The 26,766-nt window shown below is 38.3% G+C and overlaps 1 protein-coding gene across 2 annotated transcripts in view; it reads left to right on the forward strand.

Annotated features, from left to right (window-relative positions):
- The window catches only part of txk (TXK tyrosine kinase), a 59,325-nt gene that overhangs the window by 17,587 nt on the left and 14,972 nt on the right, over window positions 1–26,766 (forward strand). Inside the window, exons 2-12 of one of the 2 annotated variants that reach the window (XM_028801908.2) lie at window positions 1,341–1,389; window positions 1,891–1,990; window positions 9,767–9,957; window positions 10,903–10,962; window positions 12,209–12,263; window positions 19,568–19,647; window positions 21,213–21,343; window positions 22,822–22,896; window positions 23,140–23,311; window positions 24,934–25,150; window positions 26,643–26,707. In XM_028801908.2, the coding sequence (XP_028657741.1) occupies window positions 1,341–1,389; window positions 1,891–1,990; window positions 9,767–9,957; window positions 10,903–10,962; window positions 12,209–12,263; window positions 19,568–19,647; window positions 21,213–21,343; window positions 22,822–22,896; window positions 23,140–23,311; window positions 24,934–25,150; window positions 26,643–26,707 (1,195 nt within the window). The remainder of the gene's footprint in view (window positions 1–1,340; window positions 1,390–1,890; window positions 1,991–9,766; window positions 9,958–10,902; window positions 10,963–12,208; window positions 12,264–19,567; window positions 19,648–21,212; window positions 21,344–22,821; window positions 22,897–23,139; window positions 23,312–24,933; window positions 25,151–26,642; window positions 26,708–26,766) is intronic. The other variant, XM_051928358.1, reaches the window with a different exon arrangement.

The raw sequence follows: 26,766 nt of genomic DNA on the forward strand, positions 1-26,766 counted from the left end.
ATGACAAGCCAACATAATATTAATAATGTCTTAATGAAGTCCCATATGTTTTCAAGGGCAACAAATGGCTCAAAAACAGTATTTGCAGCAAAACAGGCAGGTGCTTAGGCACCCACCAACAATCTTCTGGAAATTGTTTGTTGATCATTGTTGGCTGCTTTTTTCATCCTAGATGCAGCATATCCTTGGAGCAATGGACTTCAAAGCAACAACCAAAAAATTTAATGAAGAAAAAGAAAATGAAATGTACAAAATAGATGTCAAAACCAGTAACTAACTAATGTATAAATAAATAAATACAATTGTACACATATATATGTATATGTATTTATATGTGCATATATATATATGTATATGTGTATATATATGTAAACATTCTGGGTAGATTTACTTTTTTTTCTAGACTCAGTAAAAAAATAATGGCTGAGAAAGGGAAATTGAAAAAAAGGCTATGACTGAAAATTACCTTTCAATGGACAATCTCCCACAGATAAGTCGGGGCTTGATTTTACCGTATAATTTCTGGTATTTTATAATGTTGGTTCGGATTCAGCGGGTTGGAAAATGGATGGATGGATGGATGGATGGATGGTTGTTATAAGTCGAATGCAGAATACTCATGCTATTGGTCCAAGAGATTATTATGTTAACGCCCACCTGAGAGAGTAACCACGGAGCATACTGCCTTTTTTATTCTGTATTGTGCCTACGTGACCACACGGTAATATCCAAATTATTCTGAAGCGACATTTGCACTGTTTTGTTTTTTGTGTTTCACACCCTCATACACATTTATCGTAAGAGCATCCCTTATCTATGATGGAGCGTTCGATCAGAAGAAAATATGAAGCTTGTTTTAAATTAACAGTCGTTGTAGTGGCGAAAGAAATTGGTAACTGCACTGCTGTAACAAAATTTGATGTATCTGAGAAACATGTGCGAGATTGGAGAAAGCAAGAAAATGTTAAAAAAAAAATGTAAGGGTCGCATTTTTGAACGGCCGTATAAGTCAAGATCTGATTTTATGATCGATTTTTCGGGTTTCAAGACCCAACTTATACATGAGCATATACGGTATATATACTGTACATAGTGAGATATATATTCACAAACCTACTTAATTCATTTAAGGATCAAAGTGGGGTGGAGGTCATTGCAGGCAGCACCTGGCACAAGGTAGGAAAATCCCTGGATGTCCATCACAGGACACTTAAAAATAAAAATAATATTGTCTCACTCATAATGTACAGTGACAATCAGTCATATCAAATAGGATTTTGAAACAATACTGTACATATACTTTATTCTCCTTTAATGTATTACATTGCTTTTGTTTGCAGACAATACTATTCAGTCTGTATTTTGCTGCTGCTGTTCAATGCAGAAAAGGTAAGCATCTACCTTTTATTTTTTAGATATTTGTATTATCTTTTAAAGTTTGCGCTAGTATTTAAGTATTTCTTTTTTTGTCAATTAAATAGTTCTGTATTTGTAATAAACTTTTCATTGTATCAAAAGTTACATTCATTACTATGAAATGAGAAAGAGGTGGTACAAAGTAATATATGGTTTAATGTTGACTGGTAAACTCTAAAAACAAACAGTATATTAAACATATGATTTAATAAATATGTTAATGAGTGTACCCTATGAAGGACTGCCATTCCATCCAAGGTTGTTTACTGCCTTCAATGTAGGTGGGGTGGTTCCAGAACTGGATTAATGAGGTATAGTGGATGGATGAATGGATTATCAGTTTTACTTGTCATTTAGCACTTCAGTGCCACACTCTATTATAGAGTTATAGTTACTTACATTAGTTAAATTAATGTAAACTTCAACTTTTCTATAATCCTTATTCACTTTTGACCATGACATTATACATCATAGACAGACGAGAACTGAGATGAGTCTCGAAGATGGTGCAGGTCTAATGGGTAATGGCTCACAATACGACAGACATCCTGTCTATCCATCAAACAGATACCAGGTAAGCATTCTCTATTTTGAGTTGATGGAGTAAATGAATAAGATAATGGACTCTTCTTCACTTTCCGTCTGCATCACCTTGTAATGAATGGTGTGACAAGTACAGTGTTGAACAAGCCAATCCATTCAATCCCTAGGAACAGGTGCTTCAAGATCAATTGAAAAGGATTTGAAAATCAAAAAAATATAATGTTAAAACGTTATGCTTGTTCACTGGTACTGTGCAACTCTCAGATGTTTTTTTCAATAATAACCATTTAAAGAAAATACTATAAAACACATTTTCATTGTACAGAAGTATTAAAATGGTTAAAGCCATCCTCTGTGTTATTGGAAAGTACAGTATGTCAGGTACTTTGAAAATTAAATTATTTTTTAGGGTGACATGCAGTTTTCCAGACAAGGTCTTTGTTATTATATGCATTCATATTTTTTATATGTAGACTTTTTTCCAAGTTTGGGATTTTCTTAATTTTTTACCTTTTCAAAAAGTCTACCAAAGTGGGTAACAAGAAGCAGACTTATTAAAATATACGAAAGAATTAACAACAAAGAGACATAAGAGGTTGGGATTCCAAAGTGAGACCTAGTCATTATGAAAGCGTTTTGTGCCGTCAGGTTTGGCATGGAGATATTTCAACTGAATGAGACCCTTGAACTTTTTTCATGGACCCTAAGATATTCTGTATCTCTTGGTCCACTTGTGCTTGCTTTATCTCAGGGAGGCAATATTACAGCTCTTAAACCACAATTCTGGGACCAATAGGGATACTGTTGCAAAATGAAATGAATAAGCCCAGATTTGTTTTTCATAATATCCACTACCTTGTTCTATACCTGTTACAAACTGGTGTTTCTGTATGGAAGTCAATTAGACTCCAAAAAGAGAGCAGTTGAGACTGACAAAATAGCATCATAATAGACATGTCATACTCTGATGCATTGTTCAGGATTTTAGGAGATTTACATATGTTTTATTAGGATACTAATAGATACTCCAGCAGCAGCATACTGATACAAAAAACAATATTAAATTAAAGAGTAATAAAAATGCAGGTAAAAATAGACAATAACTTTGAATAATGTTAAAGTTTACCCCCCCCCCCCCCCCCCGGGTGGAATTGAAGAGTCACATAGTTTGGGGGAGGAACGATCTCCTCAGTCTGTCAGTGGAGCAGGACATTGACAGCAGACTGTCACTGAAGCTGCTCCTCTGTCTGGAAATGACACTGTTTAGTGGATGCAGTGGATTCTCCATAATTGATAGGAGCCTGCTGAGGTAATTACCTAATACAGGTAATTCACTAGTTTTGTGTTCTTTGACTGACCGGATCCCTGCCAATGTAAGAGCACATTAAAGTGAGATATATAAATGTGTATGTGTATGAATATATATATGTATATATTACACCTCCTCCAGACCACTAGGGGGCGGCCGCCCTGGTGGCTGTGGGGGACCACGGGGAAGGAGCATAGAAGCTCAATCCTATAGGGGCTTGTGGTCACCGCCAGGGGGCGCCCCGATGCCTGAAGAGCCTTGGCCTTCAGCACTTCCTCCACACCCGGAAGTGCTGTGGGGAAGAAGACCAGGGACACCCAGAGTGCTTCCAGATGTACAGCTCGCACTTCCGCCACACCAAGAACTGAAAAGAGAAAGGTATTGTGAGAGGCCTGGACTTTGGGTGTGAAAGTGGGTTGTGTGCTGTTTCACTGTAAAATGTATAATAAACGTGTGTTGGGTTTTGTACCTAGAGTGTCTGCCTGTCTGTGTCCAGGCCGTACCCCACAATATGTATATATTGTGGCCCACCAGGCTGATACCGCCAGCTGAACCTGACACAGACACGCATGGGACACAAGTTCAATGCACAGTCTTGATTTTATTTTTCCTTTGTGGGAAACGCCTTCCCCGTTCCACATAAGTATGAAACAGACCAAGCACAAGCACAGCACAATACCACAAGTTTCTTTCTTCACTCTTTCCTTCTCCTCCTTCACTCCTCGGGTCAAGCTTCGTCGCTCTGTCTCTGGCTGTCCGAGTAGTGGTTGCTGACTCCTTTTATACTCGTTTAAAGCAGCACTTCCGGGTGTGGTGGAAGAACTGCCCATAAGGGCTCAGCAGCTGCTGCCGCAGCACTCCCTGGCAGCGCCTGCAGATCCCAACAGGGCTGCACTACAGTCCAACTCCCATGAAGCCCTGTGGGAGTCTGAGGCACCTCTGCAACCCAGGGGGGGGTTGCCAACTAGCTTCCCGGGGGAGGTAATGCTCTGGTTATGCTTGCTCCCTCGGTCCTCCCAGCATGTGTGTATAAATATACAGATATATATATATGTATGTACTGTATATATACGTATATGTGTGTATACAGTCATGGCCGAAATTATTGGCACCCCTGGAATTTGTCCAGAAAATGCACCATTTCTCCCAGAAAATTGTTGCAATTACAAGTGTTTTGGTATACACATGTTTATTTCCTTTATGCACATTGGAACAACACAAAAAACAGAGAAAAAAAAGCCAAATCTGACATCATGTCATACAGAACTCCAAAAATGGGCCGGACAAAATTATTGGCACCCTTTCAAAATTGTGGGTAAATCGTTTTATTTTAAGCATATGATGCTCGTTTGAACTCACCTGTGGCAAGAAACAGGTGCTGGCAATATAGCAATCACACCTGAAGCCAGTTAAAATGGAGAAAAGTTGATTCAACCTTTCTGTTGTGTGTCTGAGTGTGCCACACTAAGCATGGAGAACAGAAAGAAGAGCAGATAATTGTCTGAGGACTTGAGAACAAAAATTGTGGAAAAATATTAACAATCTCAAGGCTACAAGTCCATCTCCAGAGATCTTCATGTTCCTTTGTCCACTGTGTGCAACATAATCAAGAAGTTCACAACACATGGGAATGTAGCTAATCTCCCTGGACGTGGACGGATGAGAAAAATTGATAAAAGACTGCAACGAAGGATAGTCCAAATGGTGGATAAACAACCCCAATCAACTTCAAAACATATTCAAGCTGTTCTGCAGACTCAGGGTGCAAAAGTGTCAGCTTGAACTATCCGTCGACATCTAAACGAAATGAAATGCTATGGCAGGAGAGCCAGGAGGACCCCACTGCTGACACAGAAATATAATATAAGCCAGACTGGAGTTTGTCAAAATGTACTTGAGGAAGCCAAAATCCTTCTGGGCGAACATCTTGTGGACAGATGAAACCAAGGTAGAGCTTTTTGGTAAAGCTCATCATTCTACTGTTTACTGTAAACGGAATGAGGCCTACGAAGAAAAGAACACAGTACCTACAGTCAAACATGGTGGAGGGTTCTAAGATGTTTTAGGGATTTTTGCTGCCTCTGGCTCTGGATGCCTTGACTGTGCGCAAGGCATCATGAAATCTGAAGACTACCAAAAGATATTGGGGCGCAATGTTGGGCCCAATGTCAGAAAGCTGGGTTTGCGTCAGAGGTCATGGGGTGTTCCAGCAGGACAATGACCCCAGACATACCTCTAAAAGCACTCAGAAATAGTTGAAGACAAAGTGCTGGAGAGTTCTGAAGTGGCCAGCAATGAGTCCGGATCTAAATCCGATTGAACACTTATCTCAAAATTGCTGTTGGGAGAAGGCGCCCTTCAAATCTGAGAGACCTTGAGCAGTTTGCAAAAGATGCGTGGTCGGAAATTCCAGTTGAGAGGTGTAACAAGCTTGTTGATGGTTATAGGAAGTGGCTTGATTTCAGTTATTTTTTCCAAAGCGAGTGCAACCAAATATTAAGTTGAGGGTGTTGATAATTTTGTCCAGCCCGGTTTATGAGTTTTATGTGAAATGATGTCAGATTTGGGCTTTTTTCTCTATTATTTTGTGTTGTTCCAATGCACATAAAGGAAATAAACATGTGTATACCAAAACATTTGTAATTGCATACAATTTTCCTGGGAGAAATGGTGCATTTTCTGGGAAAATTCCAGGGTGCAATAATTTTGGCCAGACTGTATATACGTATATTATATGTATGTATATATACGTATATGTATATGTATGTATATATACGTATATGTATATGTATGTATATATACGTATATGCATATGTATGTATATGTATGTATATACAGTTAGGTCCATAAATTACGAAGACAGAGACAACTTTTTTTCTAATTTTGGTTCTGTACATTACCACAATGAATTTTAAATGAAACAACTCGGATGCAGTTGAAGTGCAGACTTTCAGCTTTAATTCAGTGGGGTGAACAAAACAATTGCATAAAAATGTGAGGCAACTAAAGCATTTTTTAACACAATCCCTTCATTTCAGGGGCTGGCAGATTCCTCCGTCATCTTGCCGAGTGTGGTGGAAGTAACAATATCCGGGTCCCACGAGGTTTTATTAGCGCCCCCAGGCGGTGGCCACGGGTCCCAACAAGTCTTTCTCCTTTCCCGTGGTCCTCTTCTTGCTCCATGGCGGTTGTGCCCTCGTGGCCCGGAAGCTATTCCTGCCACCTTCCGGTCCTTTCTGGCGTCCTGGCCAGGTAATCATCCTGGCCACCTGCGACAGTGCCCCCTTTCCAGCGAAGAACAGTCCTTTGAAGTGGCCTGTCCCGTGAATGTATAACGAAGCGGGCAATCTCTGTTTTTCCCCGGCTTGGCCCTGTATAAAACAAAACAGACACCGGGGCGGAGACGTTGCCCTGATGCCACTGTCTGGCTTTCTTTACTTTGAAATAGGGCCAACGCTCCCCCCTGTGACCAGCACTCTGGTCGCCAAAACCTTGGCACCTGCTCCTTTTGTTTCCATTCCCCGTCCTCCGGGTACTTAGGGAAATCGCTCTTGCTGAGTGAGGAGCACCCCACAGCTCCTGTAGTGGACCGTTTGTCCCCTTACGTGTGCTCATGAACTTACTACTCACACTGTAGGAAGAACCGGGCTTTCCTCCTCCGATTCTCCCTATTCCTCTGGGGCTTTCTGACGGCCTGGGTCTTCCTATGGAAGAGGAAAAGACCCCTTGCCGCCTGTGCCCCTACAATCTGACGCGAGCGTGATGCTGGCTCTGGCGGTAGAGCACTAAGACCCTGGGCACTAGTCAGCCGGCATCCTGGCTCCCCTCCTTCCCAGCGATCAGCCCTTCTTATTTCTCCCACTGTCGGAGATGCAGCTACTAAGTCCCTGGAACCACGCGATCCAGGAATGAATTCGCTCGCACCTCCCTTTTTATCTCTGGTAACGGTTTCGCTTACCTTTACCGTCACAAACCTCCAGCCAAAGTTTCCAGCGTCGCGCCCATTCCGCCCTGTGACGTTCAGTCTGCTGTGACGTGACCACCTTCCTCTCCAGCTTTTCTTTAAATACACGGTCGTTTTCCACCTGCATGATCCCCTGCGCTAATCGAAGCCACGTCTCCGATTCCTTTGGATCTGTAGGTAAAAATACAGTCTCAGCCAGTGGAGGATTTAATTTTAAATCGTTCCTACTCACCGGCTTTTCTTCTTGTCTCTTTCTTCCGGGTTCCACCGGACCCTTCCCTTGCTCGAGATTGACGTTCACCTGTCCCGTCTTCAACCAATTACAGACGGGCTCATGGCACACACCGTCCAATCTTTCGCCTGTCACGGGGCAGAACTACCAGTCTTCTCCCAAGGGATCTATGAGACTCCTCGCAGCCACTCTGCCTCGGCTTCTTGAGATGCGGCGGATCCTCCCCTTTCTCTAGCGATGCCGTCCCGGCTTCCCTCCGGGACAGGCACCCTCCAGCCACTGACACGGTTCCAGGTACACTCCTCCTGACGATTCAGTACTAGTGCCTTCTGCAGTCCCTCCGGCGACGACGGACGCTGAGGAATCCCCTTCTCCTCTGCCTTGGCTGGCCCCTCTCAACCCCCTTGGGTGGAAAGCAGCACTCTGGAGAGTCTCCGGCAGCCTCCGGGCGATTCGCGGAACGCCCGCGGTGCGTGTGTGGACCGGCGCCATACCGGGCGTGTGCGTGGCTGACTGGTGTACCGGGCAGTTCACAAAAATTTTATTTAGTGGGTCCCCCGCTTGGTAGCAAGCAGAAGGTCCCCGTTCGGGTGCCATTGTGGTAATGCCAATTGAGGATAATCTATTAAGAAGAGTAGTGTGACAAACAGTATCAAAGGCCGCACTCAGATCAAGAAGGATGAGAACAGTGATTAAACCAGAATCAGCTGCCATAAGGAGGTCGTTAGTAATTTTGATAAGTGCCATTTCTGTACTATGGAGGGGGTGAAAACCAGACTGGAACTGTTCATACAGATTATTTTGAGATAAATGAGAGTGAAGTTGAATAGCCACTATTTTTTCAAGAATTTTGGAAATGAAGGGTAGATTAGAAATAGGACGAAAGTTACTGAAATTAGTCGGATCAGCACCAGGTTTTTACAATATTGGGGTTATTGCAGCAGTTTTAAAACATGAAGGAACTGTACCAGTACTAAGAGAAGAGTGGATTACAGCCGAAATAAGGGGGACCAGACAGGGGAGTCAGGCTTTGACCCGAACTGTAGGGATGGGGTCCAGTTGACAGGTGGATGGCTTAGACTTACAGAGAAGATCTGAGATTTCTGAGAAAGTAAGAAGCTGAAAAGAGGAAAATGGGTGAGCGGGCATATAATAAATTTGCAAAAATCTCAGGTAAACTTTTTTCATGTTGCCATTATGGGGTGTTGTGTGCAGAATTCTGAGGAAAAAATGAATTTAATCCATTTTGGAATAAGGCTGTAACATAACAAAATGTGGAAAAAGAGATGTGCTGTGAATACTTTCCGGATGCACTGTGTATGTATATATATATGTGTGTGTGTGTGTGTTTAACATTTACAGTTGTGTTTGCACATTAGTCACACACATTTACCTGTTTTCTCATGGTAAGGGAAACGGACAGCCTAAATCTAACCCAACATCCATCCAACCATATGGTAATGCAACCTACTGTGCAACTATGGCATCATCATATCAGAGTATGGTATTGATTTTAGATTTAAAACCAATCTATCATCTGTTTGCAGTTTGAATTTAGTTTTGAAGTATAAAAACAGGTAATTTATTTGAGTGTATAATTCCTTTTCCCCATTCATTTTCTGATTACTGTTTAAAGCTCATTTAATTTAAAATAATACCTGTAACACATTTAGTCAAACACCCATGCTAGAATCAGCAATTGGCTGACTACAGCACCCTCATTATGCACAAAAAGATAACATTTTAGCAGAGGACTTTAGGTGGAGGTGCAAGTGACACATCTAGAACCTTAAAAAAATCTAAATGTCACATGGCAATAATTTGCTTTTAGAAAACAACTAATACTATAATACAAAGTAAAAACGTAAATTTCTTTTCCTCTGTTACGTATTTTTAATAATATAAACTGCAAAGTGATTTATTTTGCTGAACTACTTAAAACATTTCATGTAAATGTAAGGATATTTCAATATGTACCGGTAAGTACTTCTGCTGTATCAAATCTAATTGTAACATTAAATGCTGTTGTATACTGTTAGACATACTGTATAGTGTAAAATTATTTAGTGAAATTACTATGTTGGTGTTAGAGTTGACACTTTTTCCATTTCTTGCCAGATGAAAAAAGGTATTGAGGCAGAACTACACTTATATGTAGTTTGTTATGTTCTTTATTTTTAAGTGTAGCTTCTGAGCCATATTTTCAGTCACACACGAAGTAGACAGAACTGACTTTTTTCACTTTAACGAAGCCTTGTTTAATTTCTGTTAATCTGATGCACCAATCTTTCATTATATACAGTCAAGCAGGTCACGACGGAAGCCACCACCACCACCACCACCTAATGAAGAAGAAGGAGATGAAATGTGTGTTGTTGCGATGTATGACTTTTTGGCCAAAGAGGAAACTGATTTAACTCTATGCCAGGGGGAAGAATACACAATACTTCATAAACAGGACCAGCACTGGTGGAAAGCAAGAGACAAATATGGGTGAGTTGTGCAGCACTACAGTATTTCTTGAACTTAGTTTCTTGAAAGAGAATACATTATGTTTATTACAAATAAATTTTAGCCAGAGTTTACCTCAGTCTCCTGAGAAATCAACAGTATAGTATTTTTTGTGTTTACTATGACAGTTTTCTCTGCTGTTTTTTCACAGCAACTTAGAACCAAGAGTATCAGGTACTCTAATATATAAAAATACAGGTTTATTAAACCAGAAACATTGGAATGTAAGATCAAGTTAAACGTTGGTATTAAATATTTAGTGGTGCCCCTTAGTCTCATAATGGGTTTCCTTAACCCATTACCTATCTTAAGACAAATATATACTGTATATGTCCAAAGCTCATTATTTTAAATGCTCCCATTTTCACTTCCCAGTCTCTCACTCTCTCTCTCTGTCCTGGCCACACTGTTTCCATGCAAGTCAAAGCTTTGGTATAAGTGATTATTATTGTTTTTAAATATTAAGTTGATGCCTCTGTTCAAGATAATTTACAATATCAAGATACAGTGAAGATGTTTAATGTTCAACTCTCAAAGTACATGCTCATCAAATAGACCACAAGGAGTACTCAGGGTAGAGTTGAGGAATTGTTTGTCTCAAATTCTCTGGTACCTCCTGGGAGTTCCCCTGAAAATGCTGTAGACTTTTGCGGAGGACAGGAAAGTCACTTTAATCTAGTTAGTATGTTGCCAGTACAGCCCTCATTTGGAAAAGCAGAAGTTATGTAGACAAGTCATTTAGAAAACCAAATGTTACATGCTACATTTTGATGGAAATACATTTGCTTTGTGGTCTAAATCTACCTTGTTTTTGTCTTATGCCAGTTTACTGAGTACACTGTATGTGGGGAATTTATCCAGTGTATGTAATTGCTTTGTATTTCTAGTATCTTTCCCTAATTAATTTATTTTCAACTATTTGTGTAGGAAGGAAGGATATATTCCCAGCAATTATGTTACAGAGAAACACAATATGGAAGCAAATGAGTAAGTTCATGGTTTTATTTTTGTTTACTTTTTACAGCTAGAAAAGTAAAATCCAACATACTATTATCCAGACACCATGAGTGGTTTCTTCAATAACGGCTCCTATTTAAAGAAGGAATTTATTTTATTTTCTATCAGTTCTATTGATTTGTTGTGTTAAATCTACCTTTGTTGATCTTATTAGCTAGCATCTGTCTTGAGTTCCCAACAATTTTATTGCAAACAGAGAATAGATTCGTGAAGCTCGTTACTGCAAGGGTAAATGCTGTAGTAAAGCTGACAGAAATGAATTCTTTGTGTGCAGTGTCAGGATTTGATGATTTCTGAAAGGATACTGTAAATGTGCAACAACCGCACTCACACTCAGATGGCAGCAAATTACATACTCTGGCCACCCCAAACCGTACTTACCTTACGGTTTCTTACCTGCCTTTCACTCAAGCTCCCCAGTGACTGACAAAAAAAGATAAATTAGTCAAAGATAAAGGTTCAGTAGGTGTAAAATGAATACATTAGAAAAAGATGAAATACTACATACATACCCCTGCTCTCCTGTTCTCGATGTAGATGTAAATAGTGACAAAAAAGAAAAACATGAAACAGACCCAAGCCTCACTTGTCTTACCCATGCAACATATATAAATTACAAAATGAAAAACTGACCTCCATATACACTAAACAGTTACACAGTCATTTCAGAAATCAATTTGGTTCACCCCTTTTGTGGTTTTATTGTAACCTACATCTAAGAAGCATTCACTTAATGTAAATGGACAGACGACTTCAGTTTTTGAATATATGGTATATGTTAACTTGTCAATCCACGGTATTGGAATTAAATAATTTGCAATGAGATCATTTCTAAATTAGTTCTAGGGCTTATTCAATAAATGGGTAGGCTCCATATGTCTTTATTTGGACCAGTCTTGTTCTTTTCAAGTAAAACGTATTGCTTCTGTCTGAAAGAATATTGTCTGACTATTTTGTACTACATTTGCAACATTTACAATGATAAAATATAGAAATGTTTTAAAAATCAGAAAAAGACAAAATTACAAGAAAGAAAAATATATGTATTATGAAGTTTTTGTAACCTCAGTAAAAGCCTGGTTTTACAGGGGAGTGACATGGAAATCAGCATTATTTACTGCTAGATGTATGATATCTATCAGTAGATCTTATCGGTTGCAGGTGAACTGTTGTTGTTTTTCTTCATTTTACATAATTGAAATTTTTTGTTTGACAGGTGGTACTGCAAAAACTTAACGCGAGCTAAAGCAGAACAACTGCTTCAACAAGAGGTAATTGATTTTATTACTGGGCAGCAAACATACAAACTATAAAAACCTGGACATGGACAGAAATAGACTAACATACACAGGCTTGATCCGCAATAGAAATAAAATCCTGCAGTACTTCTTTATATTCCTTGCTTTGTACCCCAATAAATACAAGTTATCACCAATATACTAACAACCCAATTGTGCTTCACTCAATCAGAATATTGAACCAATGTAGGAAGTATTTTAAGTTAGTGAAGCTTTTATCTGTGGCACCTCTGCACGACAACCACCTTTTCCCACCCTCTCAAATGTACACAGTTTTTAATGTCTGGAAAACATTTGGGATTAAATCACTTAGAGATCTGTACATAGACAACGTCTTTGCATCCTACGAACAATTACACTCTAAATTTAACTTACCAGCAACACATTTCTTTCACTACCTTCAAATTCAAAACTTGGTTAAACAGAACCTGCCCAGTTTTCCTCACCTCCCACCTTTTTTTTTTTTTGTAAAACTTGAGTTATGTGTATGGAATGTTATTTGATTTTAATAAATTCAATAAAATTTAAAAAAAGAGAGGTAGTGGAAAATGCACAAAATACTATTAAAGCACTCAAAAATGGTACATAGTAAAATCCATTTATACTTAATAATGAATTACAAGTAGATACTTTTTAGATTCCTAATGATAGGCAGAAATTTGCTACATTTTGTGATTAGATTTCAAGGCACATTTACAGTGCATCCGGAAAGTATTCACAGCGCATCACTTTTTCCACATTTTGTTATGTTACAACCTTATTCCAAAATGGATTAAATTCATTTTTTTCCTCAGAATTCTACACACAACACCCCATAATGACAACGTGAAAAAAGTTTACTTGAGGTTTTTGCAAATTTATTAAAAATAAAAAAACTGAGAAATCACATGTACATAAGTATTCACAGCCTTTGCTCAATACATTGTCGATGCACCTTTGGCAGCAGTTACAGCCTCAAGTCTTTTTGAATATGATGCCACAAGCTTGGGACACCTATCCTTGGCCAGTTTCGCCCATTCCTCTTTGCAGCACCTCTCAAGCTCCATCAGGCTGGATGGGAAGCGTCTCTGCACAACCATTTTAAGATCTCTCCAGAGATGTTCAATCGGATTCAAGTCTGGGCTCTGGCTGGGCCACTCAAGGACATTCACAGAGTTGTCCTGAAGTCACTCCTTTGATATCTTGGCTGTCGCCCCAGTCTGAGGTCAAGAGCACTCTGGAGCAGGTTTTCATCAAGGATGTCTCTGTACATTGCTGCAGTCATCTTTCCCTTTATCCTGACTAGTCTCCCAGTCCCTGCTGCTGAAAAACATCCCCACAGCATGATGCTGCCACCACCATGCTTCACTGTAGGGATGGTATTGGTCTGGTGATAAGCAGTGCCTGGTTTCCTCCAAACGTTACGCCTGGCATTCACACCAAAGAGTTCAATCTTTGTCTCATCAGACCAGAGAATTTTCTTTCTCATGGTCTGTGAGTCCTTCAGGTGCCTTTTGGCAAACTCCAGCCGGGCTGCCATGTGCCTTTTACTAAAGAGTGGCTTCCGTCTGGCCACTCTACCATACAGGCCTGATTGGTGGATTGCTGCAGAGATGGTTGTCCTTCTGGAAGGTTCTCCTCTCTCCACAGATGACGTCTGGAGCTCTGACAGAGTGACCATCGGGTCCTTGGTTTCGAACTTCTTCCACTTATGGATGATGGAGGCCACTGTGCTAATTGGGACCTTCAAAGCAGCAGAAATTTTTCTGTAACCTTCCCCAGATTTGTGCCTCGAGACAATCCTGTCTCGGAGGTCTACAGAAAATTCCTTTGACTTCATGCCTGGTTTGTGCTCTGACATGAACTGTCAACTGTGGGACCTTATATAGACAGGTGTGTGCCTTTCCAAATCATGTCCAACCAACTGAATTTACCACAGGTGGACTCCAATTAAGCTGCAGAAACATCTCAAGGATGATCAGGGGAAACAGGATGCACCTGAGCTCAATTTTGAGCTTCATGGCAAAGGCTGTGAATACTTATGTACATGTGCTTTCTCAATTTTTTTATTTTTAATAAATTTGCAAAAATCTCAAGTAAACTTTTTTCACGTTGTCATTATGGGGTGTTGTGTGTAGATTTTGGAATAAGGCTGTAACATAACAAAATGTGGAAAATGTGATGCGCTGTGAATACTTTCCGGATGCACTGTACTTTGAATTTTCTGTGTTATCTTCTCATTTGTTAAATTAGTGATAATTACATGTTTTATTGTTTTATTTAGCAAACACCTTTTAGAAGGGCAACTTACAAAGAGTCAGTATACAGAAAATAAATGTTATTTTTGAGGAAGAACTTACAAAATTAACAGTGAATAAAGATATACTTGCAGTTTTTATAAAATAGATCAAAACAGCTTGAAATGCTATTAGTTCTAATACAAGATAAAAAGCTGGCAATACATGAAAACACAGTAAGTTGATTGGATCAGTATGACAGAAGATATCCAAATGGAGAGCTGGAGCTGAGAATGGAACAGAGGCAAAGTGAAGGGAGGTACCAGGGCTTTGCAGAAAGAGAAGTCCATATTTTACTTTTTGGCTTTTAACCTATTTATGGAATTTATTTATTATGGATTTTATCTCTCACTAGAAAAGCACTGGGTTTGATGGGTTTTTATTTGGATTAATGAATGTATACTTTTATTTTATTTAATTATTGGAACACTAAGCACATTATATACCTACCCTTACTTGTTTGTGTCCTCATTGCCCAACTGTCCCTCGGATATGACTATCAACAGTCATAGGTTCAAGGAGGTGATGCCAGCTTTTGGTACCTGGGCTGTAACATGCTGTTACCCTTAAAACATGACCATGTGTTAAATAAGAATCAATTGAATAAAGATGTAAATTAATATACTATTTATTGACCCTTTCAAATTCTCTAGTGATTCTATCTGTAATATGAACAGTGGCACAATTATATAGCAAGTGGCATGGACTATAGTTAGTACTGCACACTATTAGAGACAGGGCCAGGGAAACACCTAACCATTGAAAAGAGGTTTGGTGTGTAGAATGGTATGATCTAATCCTGCCCAGTTTTCATGGTGTACTGAGTGAGCATTCAGACTTAATCAGAGGCATTCACATTTATGCTTTTCATTTCGATGTTTACAGTAATCCCTCCTCCATCGTGGGGGTTGCGTTCCAGACCCCCCTGCGAAAGGTGAAAATCCGCGAAGTAGAAACCATATGTTTATATGGTTATTTTTATATTGTCATGCTTGGGTCACAGATTTGCACAGAAACACAGGAGGTTGTAGAGAGACAGGAACGTTATTCAAACACTGCAAACAAACATTTGTCTCTTTTTCAAAAGTTTAAACTGTGCTCCATGACAAGACAGAGATGACAGTTCCGTCTCACAATTAAAAGAATGCAAACATATCTTCCTCTTCAAAGGAGTGTGCGTCAGAGAGAGAGAGAGAAAAAAAAAGTAAACAGTCAAAAATCAATAGGGCTGTTTGGCTTTGAAGTATGCGAAGCACCGCCGGACAAAGTAGCTGCGAGGAAGGGAGCAAGCAATTTTCAGCATTTTTTAGAGGAGCGTCCGTATCCTCTAGGCCAGTATGCGAACAGCCCCTCTACTCACACCCCCTCCGTCAGGATCAGAGAATGTCAGAGCAAGAGAGAGAGGAAAGCAAGCAATCAAAAATCAATACGTGCTGTTTGATCTTTTAAGTACGTGAAGCACCATGCGGGAAGCATATCGCTTGCAAAGCAGCCACGTGTAAGCCCTGCAAAGAAGGGAGCACTGTGAAGGTAATCTTTCAGCGTTTTCTGAGGAGTGGCCGTGTCCCCTAGGGGTGCGAACAGCCCCTGTGCTCACAATATATTTGAGGAGTTTTATTTAATACATAATACGCGCTGTGGTTGGGTAGCTTCTCAGCCATCTGCCAATAGCGTCCCTTGTATGAAATCAACTGGGCAAACCAACTGAGGAAGCGTGTACCAGAAATTAAAAGACCCATTGTCCGCAGAAATCCGCGAACCAGCAAAAAATCCGCGATATATATTTAAATATGCTTACATATAAAATCCGCAATAGAGTGAAGCCGCGAAAGTCGAAGCGTGATATAGCGAGGGATTACTGTATATGTGAATTGTTTTGTACAGGTAAGTTCCCCGAGAAATAGGATGTTAGATTAATGTTTATTTACAATGGCAGGAGAGCTCCACCGATAATATTAGCCTAAAATTGCTCTCTGTAGCTTCAGTTTGAAAACCCAGAACTCCTTGACTGTTATGTATGATGACGGTAATGAACTGAGCGTTAGTAGTGTACTAAAGGGCAACAATGAAGTACCACATTTTTCAAGGTCATTGTACTAGGTAGAGGCAGCCAAGTGTGTTGGGGTGGGGGTCCCTTGATAGGCAATCCCTTGTAGTTTTCAGTTGGCAACTTGCTGGTGTGCATTGTGCTTTCGCTGTCGGTTTTCTTCAAAAACAATTAATCCATCATCACTACGCAATGCGTACTTCAACATTCTTCCTAACGGTGATGTCCAAAATCGGAAAACAATTCTTCAGTGGGTGGCTAAATTTAGACAGACGGGTAAAACATTGAACAACAACATAATTTCCATCCTTACAAAATGACGGCAGTGCAAGAGAGAGACTGGGAGAGCCATAGAGAGTTGTACGCAAACATTTTGCAAACCATTCATCGAGATGACATCTTTGTGTGCAGCGGCAAGACACATTTCCATTTGAATGGTAACGTGAATAAGCAAAAGTTTTGCAATTGGGCTGAGACCAACCCTCTTGAACTTCATCAGAGACCCCTATACAGTGAGCGTGTTAAGAGTTTTGTGTTCTGTTACAGAATTTGGCATTGTAGTCCCGTACGTTTTTGAGGAGGGGGGAGCAACGGTCACCGTCACTTCAGAACGTTACACTGAAATGCTAGGGAATTTTTTGCAGCCCCAGCTGGAATTAATGGATGTGGTAGATGCCTGGTTTCAACAGGATGGAGCAACAGCTCATATGGCGCAGAGATCCATGCAAGTTGTGCAGGAGATGGAAGCTGATCTCCCTGCTCGGCGATGTCAGGCAGCCTTCCTAACCCTAACCCTGATCTTGCTCCATGCAATTTCTTCTTGTGGGACTATCTCAAGTCAAATGTATACACATACTGACCTCAAAACCTTGAAGCCCTCAAGGACGCTATTTTCCACAAAATCACCACTATTCTCCTTGAAATGGCCGAATGAGTCATGCGAGCATTCAGAAATCGTCTAGAAAAGTGTATCACTAATGATGGCCAAAACCTGGTAGACATCATTTTTAAAATACAGTGAAAAAATCTATTTTGTATACCTTTTCTTGTTTCGTAATGAAAATGTATTTTATCTTGTAGCGTTTTTGTAGAATAAACATTTGAAATGTGGTACTTCTTTGTGGCTCACCCTGTATATGTGCTAACCTTGGTGTGCTACTTCCTGAATTTTCATAGGCTTTGAGAAAGATTGTAAAGCCAGATACGTGACTCATCAGCCTGCAAAACTTGAGGTTGCTAAAATTCTTATAGACAGACAGCTGCAAAATAAAGAAAAAAGCTTGGGCTGTGTTTTAAGTCAGAAAACTTAGTAGTCTTGGGCTGTATGGAATCTACACATTTTTTATTGTCCTATGTTCCATCCCGGGTGCTCCAGTGTCCCTCCCACATCCCCCAAGACATGCTGTTTAGGGTGAATAGTTGAGCATGAGTGCAGATGTGTGTCAGTGGATCCTGTGCTAGGCTGGCACTATGTTCATTTTGTTCTGCCTTGCACTCACTGCTTTTGGATAGGCTGCAATCCATGCAGTCCCTGGATTAAGCATGTTTGAAAATGTATTTATGCTATATATGTTTACCTGCCATCCAGTCTAATTAAATTAATCAAATTTGGACCAAGATTTCAGGAGGTGATTTTACATTTTCTTTTTATTATTTGACGGATACATTTATCTGAAGCAACTTAGAACATTTCAGTTACAACGGATTACAGTTCATTTGTTTTTCCAGTTAGAGCATAGATCAGTGAAGAGACTTGCTCCTGGTCACACAATGCCAGTAGTAAGAGTTGTACACACAGCCTCAGGGTTTGAAGATTAAAGCCTTAACCACTATGCCACACCACCAGCTTTTCATCTCTCAGCAATTAGGGTGAAAATGAATTTCATTTCTTCTACTACAATTGGTCATTTTATTTATGAACAAGCATTGTCTTTCTGCTTTTTTTTCTAAAACCTGCAGTTTTTTTTTTTTTTTTACAAAATACTTTGTAAAATTATTAATTAATTAATTATTAATAATTAATTATTCAAACTTTTAATATTCAGGTAGTTTTTTCTGATAGATATTGGCCAATGATTGATTAGAAATATTGAGAGTTGAATCACCTTATACCTAAGCAAATGGTGTCCCCTCCTTTCTGAAAGAGGAAGACAGAGAAAAAGGGAATGAATTGAGTTACTAAAATATATTTGTAAGGTTCAAGTTAAAGTTCATGTTAATTTTCAGTGCTGTGAAGCTGTTTTCCAAAGAACATTACAGTTTTTGAAATGCGTGTTATTAGTAACTTATTTAGTCTTTTAAAATACTAATTAACATTTCATGTGAAAAATCCATCCATCCATCCATTTTCCAACCCACTGAATCCGAACACAGGGTCACGGGGGTCTGCTGGAGCCAAGCCCAGCCAACACAGGGCACAAGGCAGGAACCAATCCTGGGCAGGGTGCCAACCCACCGCAGGACACACACAAACACGGGCCAATTTAGAATCGCCAATCCACCTAACCTGCATGTCTTTGGACTGTGGGAGGAAACCGGAGCGCCCGGAGGAAACCCAAGCAGACACGGGCAGAAGATGCAAACTCCATGCAGGGAGGACCCAGGAAGCGAACCCAGGTCTCCCAACTGCGAGGCAGCAGCGCTACCCACTGCGCCACCGTGCCACCCCTCATGTGAAAAATTCATACACATAATATTTTTCTTTTCATTCATACTTTGTTTGTGAAAAACTAATACCTAAACACACCAGCATTATCAGTATATGTATCAACAATTGGCTATCCTTGCTGTCCACATATATTAATTAATTAATATCTTTATTTGTCTAAAAAATTCATATTAGTCCAGCAGTAGTCTGTAGTGGTGATTGGTATAATGGCAGGGAAAAACCTCTAGTGCAGTTTTGTCTTAAAAGAGGGTAATGAAAAACTTATAACAATATTCATGTATTTTAGGGAAAGGAAGGTTCGTTCATTGTAAGAGACTCAAGTCAACAAGGTTGTTACACAGTGTCTGTATACACCAAAGCTTCAAGGTAAGCTGATGTGATCTCAAGAAGTCAAATTGATAAAACTAAACTGGTCTAAGGATGGCACAATGGTAACTCTGCTGTCTCACAGTAAGGAGATCAACTTTTGTATCCTGGACCCTCGCTGTGTGGGGTTTCATTTTCTGCCACAGTCCAGAAACATGCATGTTAGGTGACTTGGTGCTGCTATATTGGCTCTTGTGGGGGTGTGGTGTGTGTGAGTTTGTTCTCCCTGTGATAGATTGGCGCTCTGTCAAGGAGATTGTACCAGTCTTATGTCCTGTGCTTGCTGGAATGGGCTAAAGCAAGCAAGATAAAGCAGGGTTAGAAAATGGTATGGTATGGTCCATGGCCAAAGTAAATATCAATCATTCATTTTCTAACCCGATTTGCTGTGAAAACAGTTGAAGGGTCTTCTGGAGTCTGCCACAGCTAGCATAACGCACAAGGCAGGGAACAAACCATGGACATGCAGGGCACACACACCCACACAAGGGCCAATGTATGATCACTAATTCACCTGCATGTCTTTGGACAGTGGGAGGAAACTGGACCACCTGGAGGAACCCCACAAATACATGGAGAGTACATGCAAACTCCACCTGGGACACAAACCCTGATCTCCTTACTGTGAGGCAGCAGTGTTACCACTGTGCCACTCCAAACTAAATGTGTTCTATTTATTTATTTTAATTTGAAGTTACATATTTATTTAGTTATGTTTTGAATGTGTTCACTTTTATGTACTTCCACCTTACACTGTATTCAATGAGATACTGACAAGTATTTAAATGCACCTTTTTAAATTAAGTTCCATAATGCAGTGTACCTATTTCAGGAAAAATGTTCAGTTTGAAACCCAAGGTAAATACATGCTTCTCTACTTACCTAAAAAAGAATTTAGACATTTTAATTTTGAAGCAAATGTTTATCTTGTTGATTTTTTGAAATTTTTTGATGAACTGCTAGAATTTTCTGTGTAAATTTACTCCATACGTCCATAATAATTAAGTGTGAAGTTTGCATGTCTTCTCTGCAAAATTCTCCAATCTCTGCATTGGTTTGTTTCTAGGTGAACCAGTTTTTGTTGTGTTTAATTTGCAAATATAAATTAGCCTGAATGTCTGTGTGTGTGTGTGTGTGTGTGTGTGTGTGTGTGTGTGTGAGAGAGAGAGAGAAATAGCATGCCAACGTGCCAACAAGAGGCTGGTATCCCATCCACATTTAGTTTTTGTCTTCCACCAAACACTATTGGGATATGCTGACTATAGTGACAGTAAGCTGGATTAAACAGATTGATAAATATGTTGTTGTTCTTTGTGTAACAAATAAGTATTCACTATTAAAGTTTATTTCTTATAATATAGTATCTCTCAGCCTCTATTATCAATGTTTTGTTGTTGAATTTTGGCTTGGGTTTGGGTGGTTCTCAATTCACAGTTAAGTGAAAACCACAGCAGAACTGCTGTTACTGATTATTAGTCTGTATTGAATTATATTTTGTCCCAATACTTATTCAAAGTTTTATAAATGTTTAGCCTTATCCATTTTATGTCTCCTTTTTGTTTTAGTACAACAAATAAAGGTGATATCAGACATTATCAAATAAAGCAGAAAGGCACAGGCCAATATTTTCTAGCTGAAAAACATATTTTCAGATCAGTTCCTGAGGTTATTTACTACCATCAGCACAATGCAGCAGGTAAGTCAAAGCTGCCTTTTCCTGATTAGAGATTCTTTAGTTGTTAAAATCAGCTTTTAATGTTTATTGATATTTAACATTATTCTAATGACCAGATTTAAAAAAGGGCAAGACAGGGTAATAAATATGCTGTATATAAATAGCTTGATTATCACAGTTATGTGTAATCATGTATAGATGCTTCATCTTTACGTAAGCTTGCAGTACTGATGGTTTTCATTTTTGGAAAAGTTTAAAAAATTCAATACATACTGATTTATTTTTTAACAAAATGCACAACAGGGTTTGATGAAGTTCAGAATTTTCAATATTTTATAATTAAGAGTCAAAGTCTTTTTTTTTCCAAAATCTACAAATGTTTTAAAACTTTTTGATTGCAGGTTTTATTTAATAATAATTCTGCATACTTTAGTACATAAACCTCAGCTTGATTTCTAATGTACGTTATGAGTATTATGCATATTAAAAATTAATAGCAAACAATTACAATTAAACAAAGTGATACATTTTCCAGATATACATGTTTTGATACTGAGGAGCATTTCCGGCTATTACTGTTTTTAGACTTCCTAGCTTCTGGGAAAAAGTATATTTTAGTCCATTACTTTAATGCCGTTTTTTTAAGGTCACCACTATGTTAAATGTTTCATCATCAGGGGTACTCCCAGTAGCCGGGGGTCGTGGTTTTGATTGTCACAATGTCTGATATAATTGACGTTTAAATATCAGCATGACAGGGAATTTGTTGTCCGTGATTAAGGGATAAAACAAAGAGTTTTGTGCTTGTTCTTTTTGAATTCTGGTTTCTGAAATTTTTAGCTTTCACCTTTGATTTCATCTTTTGGTTATAGTTTTGACTATGGCAACAGAATTAACATTTTTTTGTTACTGACCTGTTCCTGGTAATTATTTTCATTCTTTCTCTTCTTAGCCTTCGGTTACAATAGTAAATGGTTTTCATAGTTATTCAGCTCCCTGAAAACCTGACCCAGAGATTCAATAGATACAGTGCATTAATTAATTCTATATGACTTGCAATAATACACGTTTATGTTTAAACTGGAACTGTTTTATGCCACATAATTAAACAAAAATTAAAAAGAGAAATAATCTGTTAGCTAAATTAATACTTTTTACAGATTCAGTGAATGCAATAGGACAGGTGAAAAAGCAGCTGCTTTTATAATAACTTTGGTTGACTTGTTTACTTTATGAATTTAAAAATGAACCAACCCTCTATATATGTGCACCCACCACTGATTCACTTCTGCTGACAATGCCACGTAACACTGTGACACATAATTTAGTTTATTAGTTGACAGATCACATAAAAACTTGCAAATTAACTTTGAAAATTGTTAAATTTAATCCATGCTGTTTATTTTTTTTTTAAAAAGCTGTTTCATTTGCCAGATACGTTTTTCTTTTCATTTGTCTTCAAATAAAACTATATATCTTTTACTGATATCATTCTTAAGGTCTTGTCACAAGACTGCGGTATCCTGTTGGTCCAATGGGAAAGTGTGTTCCAGCAACAGCAGGATTCAGTTATGGTATGAATGAAAAGTTTTCTGTTGTGGAGTTTTATTGTTTTATATTAGTAATATTTGCTGTTTTTTGTATTATGTTAAAACTAGTCTTGGCACTTAGAGCACTTATGGGAAATAAATATGTCTATCATAAGTAAATGAAGGTATGTTTTGTCTGCTGTTCAGAATAAGGAGTAACTTGCACAGATGATGTTAGCTTTGAGTAAAGTTAATGTTTGAAGAATGTGATATCAATTTATTTTCTAGAAAAATGGGAAGTAAGTCCTTCAGAACTGACCACTATGAAGGAGATAGGGAGTGGACAGTTTGGAGTGGTGTACTTAGGAAAATGGAGAGCACTTTTCAAAGTTGCAATTAAAACAATTAATGAAGGATCCATGTCTGAAGAAGATTTCATTGAAGAAGCTAAAGTCATGACGTAAGACCTACACTGGCTTTTTTCAAATAAAACAAGATCATATAAGAATTGTTGTATCAATTTTTAAAATGCCTGATCCAAATTAGGGTGCTGGGGTCTATTTCAACAGCATAAAACACAAGGCAGGAACCAACCCTTGATGAGAGGGGAGGCAACCCACATGCACTCTTTTAGAACTGTAGCCATACTAGAACTAGAACTAGATATACTGTATATATAAATATTCTTCTGCACATGTTATGCTGATTAACCTTAAACTCCTTCTTTTACAATGTTAGATTGTTACAACTGCCTATAAAGGTTCTTCTTCTTGTGGCTTGAGTTAGCATGTACATATTGGAGATAGCATATGTATTAGAGTACAATATTAAGCTAAACTGCATGTATGGAAGCTAAACATAAGTACTGTATATAAAAAACAGCCAGGTTCACTGATCAGTGTTGCATCAGCCACAAGTTGTTTTCCAGTTCTGGCTGCACTCTATAATATCCCACACATTGTTGAGATGAAGGGAAAAATAGAGTACCTATTAGAAGTCCATGCATACACTAGAAGAGCATGTTACATGTTCTCACAGATAGTTACAGGGTAGGGACATTTGCCCATTATACTGGAGATACAGTATTAAGCAGCAGCACAAGCTAATCTTCCCTCCACTGCTCTGTCCAACTTTAATTACTGTATATATTTTATTTTTTTTAATGATCATAATTTAGAGACAAACAGGTAAACTTATTATGTTTATCAGTCAATTTTGTATATGTGTTTTCCATTTTTTAATAGATTAAGGCAAATATTAAGATATCTTATAGTCATTTTCAAATTTTTTGGAATGCACTATTTTTCATTTTTTTCAGTAAGACAAAATTAAAGCTGAGCCTAGGTGCATAAAGATTCTTGGCTTTGAAAATTCTAATTGATGTTTTCTTTGAATACTCCAGTTTTCCTCCTGCATCTGAAAGACAAGACTACCCTGTATCTCTAGTTTGGATTTAATAGGTTTGACGATGCATGAACATAAGAAAGAGAATAAGAGACGATAATAAAGGTAGCATTAGAAAGTTAGTGGGATGCAGAATAAGCTAATATCAAGAAATTAGAGAATAGGCAAAATGAAAAAAATAAAGAGGCTATTGATGAATTTGCTCACAGATAACAAACACACTCTAACACTATTCTATTATGTCTATTATTTTTGTCTCAGTGAATGTGGATGGATGTATGACTCATGTCCTGGGCTTTGCCTTGCATCAGATTCTGCTAAGATAAGCTTTAGCACTCCATTAATTTGAAATTAAAAAAACATGTTAAATAAATAGGTATTTAATAACAATGTTCTTTGGTAAAATAATGATGTTGAGGATAAGTATTATTGTAAACAGAATATCCTAGTATTCCAATTTTATTTCTGACCTGGGGTGCTATATGGATTTCTACTCTTATGTCCTCTTAAAATTCAAAAACCTCCTGTCACATGGAATGGCTGCGCACAACAACCATACTGTGAATGTCTGTTTGTGTGTGCCTTGCACTTGGCTGGTGACCCATCCCTGACTTGTGTCTGATTTTGTGACTTACAACATAAAAGATGTTGATTGTTTTATTTTATTTTATTTTACAGAAAGCTGTCTCATCCTAAATTAGTTCAGCTATATGGAGTATGCATGAAACAGAGGCCAATATGCATAATCACAGAGTTTTTGGAAAATGGCTGCCTTCTCAATTTTCTAAGGCAGAAGATGGGCCGTTTGACAAAGGAATGCTTGCTGGCCATGTGCCAGGATACATGTGAAGGAATGGAGTATCTTGAAAACAATGGATTTATCCACAGAGACCTGGTACAGATGCATTCGTTGTTATAAACTCCCCAAAATAATTTATATTATACAAGAAAAAAAAACATTAATAATGTAATCTTAATACATAATTCGCCTGCCTCCTCACTCACTCACTCACGTCCGTCCGAAGCCGAATGCGCAGTCGCCTTCTGCGCAGCTGCCCGAAAAACATTACGAGACCGACATCCAACCCCAACATTGTGGCAGGCGGCGGATTTACGGCCGCAAAAATTCAAAGAGAAAGGTGACTTCGATTAAAGCTCTAGAGGCCTGAAAGGCGATTTCGACTACAGCTCGAGGCCTAATTACGCATTCTGATTCAATTACACATTCATTCAATACACCTATATCAGGTATGTGGTGCTTATACTTATTACTATTCCATATTGTACTGGAACATTCATCATTCAATATTATATACTATAGGCCTGGAAAATTCATCAACTAACAGTACAAGCCTGTACAGTAATGAGTAAAGCGGACTACAATCATTACAAAACAACTTCTTCGTTACTTATCATTTGTTCTTCATACACTGCTGACGCACACTCGTGCCCGTTTCATCTTACGTTGTCGAAATGGGCTCTTTGTCTTGTTTATAATAAACACAACTGTTTGTTTCATAAAGTTCAAGATAAATGTTAAACATTTTTGGAAAAAGTAGAAGCAAACTTTAAGCTCCTTCCCCAACACCACACATTTCTATCAACTCTGCATACAGTTTCAGATAAATGTAGAATCTGAGACATTTATTAAGGGTTTTATACTGATAACCCTTATAAAATGAAAAATTTTAAAATAAATTCATAGAATAATTAGGCAAATAGAAATTACAGAATCCTTTTAAAGATAACTACCAAAGCCTATGTCAGAAAATTGGGAGATTGTATAGGAAACCTAGCAACAAAACCAAAACATGAAGTGAAACTTGTAGTTGAAAAAATCAGAAATGGATTAAAATATCCTTAAATCGTAAACAAACAAGAACCACAAACAAACTTGTAATTCTTTTGAGGAATCCAGAAAATTGAATGAAGAAGTAAACCCAAAGACTGGACTTTATACACTGTGACCTCTAAAATCACTTAAATTGTGACCTTTGACATTGCTGTCAGTAACTGCATAGCAACCATCAAACAAAGCATCTCAAAAAGAAAACATAATAACATTGAAAACATAAATAAATAAATAAAATCTTAATTTTAATTACTACACATAAAATGATCCTCTAAATAATTAAACAATCATATAAAATTATAGTTTTCAAAGTATTTGTGGCAAAAGCACATAACATCATACTACCCTTTTGGTCTGCATATAATTGCATGCTGTTTCTTTGCCATTTGTGAAATAACATACAGTATATAGCATCAGAGTTGAGTAACTAAAGAGAAACTGCATTTAAATGCACCAAGGAATGCTTATGCAGGGTTTTGTTTATACCATTACAAAATAATTGTTGCTATTCGTCTTTTGTTTGTTTTAACTGCAGGCAGCACGAAACTGTTTAGTAAGTGAAAAGCATGTGGTGAAGGTCTGTGATTTTGGAATGACAAGGTGGGTTGGAAGCTTTAGTTTTTACATCGTATCTGTGAATTTTTTAACAGCATCAGTGC

Source organism: Erpetoichthys calabaricus, chromosome 5, assembly GCF_900747795.2.
Source record: "Erpetoichthys calabaricus chromosome 5, fErpCal1.3, whole genome shotgun sequence".
Lineage (NCBI taxonomy): Eukaryota > Metazoa > Chordata > Cladistia > Polypteriformes > Polypteridae > Erpetoichthys > Erpetoichthys calabaricus.